General features: G+C 36.3%; 1 protein-coding gene across 3 annotated transcripts; it reads right to left on the bottom strand.

The window, feature by feature from the left end:
- Positions 1–1,073: 1,073 nt before the first annotated feature.
- LOC110716063 (shaggy-related protein kinase eta-like) lies at positions 1,074–4,234 on the bottom strand. 3 transcript variants are annotated; one of them, XM_021894700.1, is made up of 6 exons: positions 3,924–4,234; positions 2,995–3,231; positions 2,843–2,893; positions 2,663–2,670; positions 2,377–2,497; positions 1,074–1,316 (listed from the first exon to the last, which is right to left on the bottom strand). In XM_021894700.1, exons 2-6 carry the CDS (start codon positions 3,118–3,120, stop codon positions 1,296–1,298), a joined length of 327 nt encoding a protein of 108 aa, XP_021750392.1. In that variant the 5' UTR covers positions 3,121–3,231; positions 3,924–4,234; the 3' UTR covers positions 1,074–1,295. The 3 variants fall into 3 exon arrangements, with proteins under 3 accessions (XP_021750392.1, XP_021750390.1, XP_021750391.1); XM_021894698.1 differs by having other exon boundaries at positions 1,074–2,497; XM_021894699.1 differs by lacking the exon at positions 3,924–4,234 and having other exon boundaries at positions 1,074–2,497; positions 2,995–3,859.
- Positions 4,235–5,225: the final 991 nt, after the last annotated feature.

Here is a 5,225-nt window from a genome sequence, read left to right on the forward strand (position 1 = left end):
CCACTGCCCACACAATACAACACAACCAGCTTCATTGGCAGCCCCACCCCTAGCCGCCTTCCCTGACACTCCAACCATGGAATCCACCCCACAAATTCCATTCCCGCCGGAATAACCTCACTCAACCACTCCAAAACCCCCTCCAATCCAAAACACCACCCAGCCACCCCGAAAACCCATCTCCACTCTCGATGACCCTACCAGCCACCACGAAAACCCCATCTCCACTCCCGACAACCCCATCAACATTCACAATTTTCCATCCAGCCATCCCAAAAACCCCAGCTCACCACCCCAACCCACCCCACTGCCACCCCTTAACCCTTAACCCCCACACACCAGAACCGTACCACCGTAACCCCACCATAACCCCATCCCAACCCACCCTACCACACAAATTTTCGCACTAAATTAATCTTAATAATCATAATAAACACAAAATTTCGAACTAAATTTCGCACTTGAACCCTAAACCCTAAACTTCTTAATTCTTATGAACCCTAAACTCAAAAAAACCAAAAAAAAAAAACAGAAATTCGAAAGAGATGAACTAAAAATAAGAAATTCAACATGCAAACATCAAACAATCATTAAAAGCAATTGAAAATTTGAAACAAGAATAAACATATAAATTCTCACACTTAATTTATTATTTCGAATTAAAAATACCAAAATTATAAGCAAATACTTACCAGATATTATCGGTGTGCATCGCCTGAGAGAATGAGGGAGGTGTCGGCAGTGGGCGGTGGCCGGAGCGAGTTGGGACAGCCGGACAGCCGCGTTGAGAAGTTGAGATTGAGGGAGGCTGAGAGAATCAGTTTGGGCTTAGGGAGTTAGGGTTAGAACTTAAAAATATGAAAGAGATTGAGGGAGGCTGAGAGAATCAGATATTTTCTTGTTTTTTTTTTTTTTTTTTTTTTTTTTTTTTTTTTTTTTTTTTAATTACGATTTTCCCGGGTTTCAGGTCCGCACCTGAAAACCCCGGGTTTGACCGGGTCCGGACCGGGACCGGGAACCTGGATTTTTAAGAACCGGGACCGGACCTGAATCAACAGGTCCGGGTCAGGTCCGGTCCGGTTCAGGTCGGTTCAGGTCCGGTTTCAGGTCCGGGCCAATTTTTGTACACCCCTTATAGTTTTACTGTATACATTAAATACAAATTTTTAAAAATTACATGGCTACCAATCTACACAACAACAACAACAAAAAAAAAAAAAAAAAAAAAAAAAAAAAAAAAACAGCAATATCGCCCCGGAGCAACAACATTTATGAGAAGCAACGACTCAAATCGACTACATTAGCCATGGATTTTCCTGCTAAACATAAAAGTACAATAAACAAAAATTGATTAGAAATTCCTTTAAACATAAGTAAAATTGAACAAAAAAAGTACCAAAATCTGACGAGAATGAACTTGAGTGCTCAAGGTTCAAGTTTTAATGAGAGAAATACACACTGAATTTTACTATGAAATCCAACAGCACAACATGTGGATTAAAAGAGCAAATATTTCTTCAAACAATAAAAAATCCAAGGTCAACAGCTACATATCTTAGAATGTAAGATTAAAAGGCCAAATGCAAGTGACATGGATTTTGTTGAGAACAAGTTTAGATCAAAGAATACATCAGTCCTAAGAAACTGTTGGAACAGGAAAGTATGTCTCTCAGACAAAGTTGAGCTCAATAACAATGATACACCTTGAGATTTTATCATATTAGAAAGATTAATGCAAACACAATTACACCGTCTATTCCACGCCTAAACTATTATACATGATCAGGGTAATTGCCAAAAAACTAGTCAACTAAACATGGTGCTCATATACGCGACATCAATAAAACCTTGATCCAACTCCAACTAAAGTTCACTTAATAAAAGTATGTAAAAAGACGACATTTCTTTCACTAAGCAAAAATTGTTTAAATTTCTTCTATTAGAGAATGCATAAATATCATACAAGGCCGATATCAAAATAAGATACTAAACTCACTGTTTCTCAACCAGAAAAGCACAACCCTCTGACTGATGACTAGTAGAAGATCCAACTAAAGTATATATTGGTATAATGCAAAAGAATCCAAATGACTAGCCTTCTCCTAAAAGTATCAAATAGCATATGCTTGGAAGGATGAAGAAATGTAATCTCATTTTGTATGTGTGTCATGATGATTCCATTTAGAAAAACAAGTACAGTTAAAATGTAAACCACATTCTCAAGCACACTTCTACTCTGATCATAATAGGAAAAGCCACATTGGATACTGTTACTGTTAATTCTTGATGCCTGGAATTTGAAGTAAGAGACCTATTATTAATAACAAGGCAAGAAATAATGAGAACAAAAAGAGAAAAAGAAATGAAAATACTTACAACAGCAGAGTCAGAATTAATAAAATGACCATTGTCAGAAACATAACCCCTAGGGGAACCGCCTTCTTCAAAGCCTTCAGGAACTAGCGAAGGCGGTTGGCGTGGGGAATTGTAGAGCACTCTGCATAATAAGAAAAGGAACCCTAGCTTATATCAGAAGAAGAATCAAATAACCAGATCTGTAAAATTAAGAAAGAATGAATTGTAAAACTGAAATAATAATATTGATTTTGATCATTGAGCAAAGAACTTGTTGTCTTGGGGAGCGTTGAAGCTAAATTCATACCCAACAAACTGATACATCAGCAAAATCAGAAACTTAAGTTAATAGCAATAATAACACCAAAAAAAAAAAAAAATAAATAAATAAATAAATCAGAAAATTTAAGGACAGAGTCAATTAATTTTGTAATTATTGCATTACTTGAGTTCGTGGCAATTTTACACATGAATGCTAGATTCTGACCTTGATATTCTCCGCTAGTTTATCCACTGCATTCTCACCAAGGAAAAATGGCTGTTATGTGACAAGGAAATAGAAAATAAGGATAAACAAGAAGAGGATCATGGAAGCAAGAAGCAGCAAGTATACACTTCATAATCTACCAAAAGACCAACCTGCCCACAAAGAAGTTCTGCAAGAATACAACCAGCACACCAGATTTCAATTGATGATGCACATTCTGTAGCCCCGAATATCAGTTCTGGTGCTCGGTAAGTTGAGCAATAGGAGATGCACAACATATGTGATATGTCAATGTCAGCATGTCATTCAAGCATCTGTGCTTGCATATGGGTTCTTCACTGGCTGACCCCGGCAAAAAACTCATCATACCTAGATCAATCTCTAGCTAGCTACAAATTTCAAATAATTGGCAAACAAATACAAGATCACCTTTATAGCCATCATATTATATACTCCAAGAGCACAGTGTGACTCGTGACAAACCTAGGAGTCTAAGCATTGGGCAAAGTTACTGGAATGTATCTTTTAAGTGATTTGAGGACAAAAATATCATTTAACATCCGGAAACAACTTATTTCAACTTGCTCATAAAAGAAAAACAGATGCAATAGAACAAATGAAACTAGATTCCTAAAGAGGAGAAAAAAAAGGTCATTTTTATACCTGATATGTGTATAATTTAACAATAATGCAAATTTAAATTATAGCAAACCCTAAAAAGTTGGAATTGATAGTCGATGATGAACAAAAAAACAAAATAGCAATTTACTTGAGAAGCAAATACAATGGACAACACAAAGCTCGGAAGCTGCTTCAATGGAGAGGAGATGGAGAAAGAGTGCGGTGCAGTGAAAATTGAGCAAAATGGGCACATCATTCTAAACACTAATTAAATCCTACTGCCACAATGAATTAAAAATCGAAACAAATCGTTTATAGTGAAATTAAAAACTTAAACAAATCAATTACAAATCATTACCTAAAATTAAAAATTATGAAAATAAAATTAAAAGCAAACCCTAGATTGTGAATTGATAGTCGATGATGATTTAAGAGAGAGAAAAAAAAAACAACAATGTACCTGAGAATAAAGCTGATTCAATGGAGAACAAAAGGCTCAGAAGTCGTTTTAAGGGAGAATTTAATGTACGGCTTCAATGGAGAATTATGAATACGGCTTCAATGGAGAATTCAAAGTACGACTTCAAGAAAGGAGAGGATTCAGAATATTGCTCCATCGGATAGGAGAGGAAAGGATTCATAGTGAGGCTTCAATGGAAGGCGGGTTCTCGAGGATGGAGAAGGCAGGTTGCAAAAATGGGGGAGGTTGGAGCGAAAATGGAGAAGCTGCAAGGCATTCCTTTATGTTTTTTTAATCCAACGAGAGAGATGGTCAATAATATAGAATTTCCAATCGACTTGTTTTAGTAGCGGGCCTCTCAATGTCTGTTGCGAATAAATGTTCTATTATTAATTAAATTGTTATTAGCAACGGGCCTATCTATGTCAGTTGTAAATGGAATAATATTTGCAGCTGGCATTTATTAGGCTAGTTGCTAATATAAAATTTTACTTTTACACACCAATTATTAGCAACGCATATAAATATGGCAGTAGCTAATAACATATTATTTGCAACTAATATTATTTTGGCCAGTTGTAATTAGTGTTTTAGTAACTAACATATTTAACGCCAGTTGCTAATAAGGTGCCGCTAATAGCATTTTTTCCATTAGTGAACCACTCGTAGGTCTGCTTTGTTCAATGATTGGGTGAATGAGTTGAATTTAATTGAAGTTGAATTTTCTGGCGCGGCTAATACATGGGCAAGGGCCGGATTCCAGAAACTCGTCTTGATCGAACTCTCTGTAATGCTTCGGTGGGCAGTAAGATTTGAAAAGGCATCAATGAAACATCTTACTGCAATTCATTCTGATCACTGTCCAATCTTTATATCTCCAAACGATTTTGCTCCGCTACACTCTATTCATCGCCCTTTTCGCTTTCAGGCTGCTTGGATGTCACATGAGAACTTTCTTGACTTTGTTAATAAGTCTTGGGATAAAAATATTTCTCTCATGCCTGCTCTCTCAAACCTTTCTAGTAAACTTCAAAACTAGAATCGTGATACTTTTGGTAACATTTATAAACATAAAAGGGTGTTATTGGCTAGAATAGGTGGAATACAGAAAATTCTAGCTACTCGTATGGACTGTGGCTTGATCAAACTTGAATCAAAGTTAAGAAGAGGTCTTGATAAGATACTTGAGAGGATGGAAACAATGTAGTATCAAAAATCCCGGACTGAGTGGTTAAAAAATAGGAATGGAAACACTACATTCTTTCATCTAAGTACTATTGTGAGACGTTGGAAAAATAAAGA

The sequence above is a fragment of the Chenopodium quinoa genome, unplaced genomic scaffold (assembly GCF_001683475.1).
Source record: "Chenopodium quinoa cultivar QQ74 unplaced genomic scaffold, ASM168347v1, whole genome shotgun sequence".
Lineage (NCBI taxonomy): Eukaryota > Viridiplantae > Streptophyta > Magnoliopsida > Caryophyllales > Amaranthaceae > Chenopodium > Chenopodium quinoa.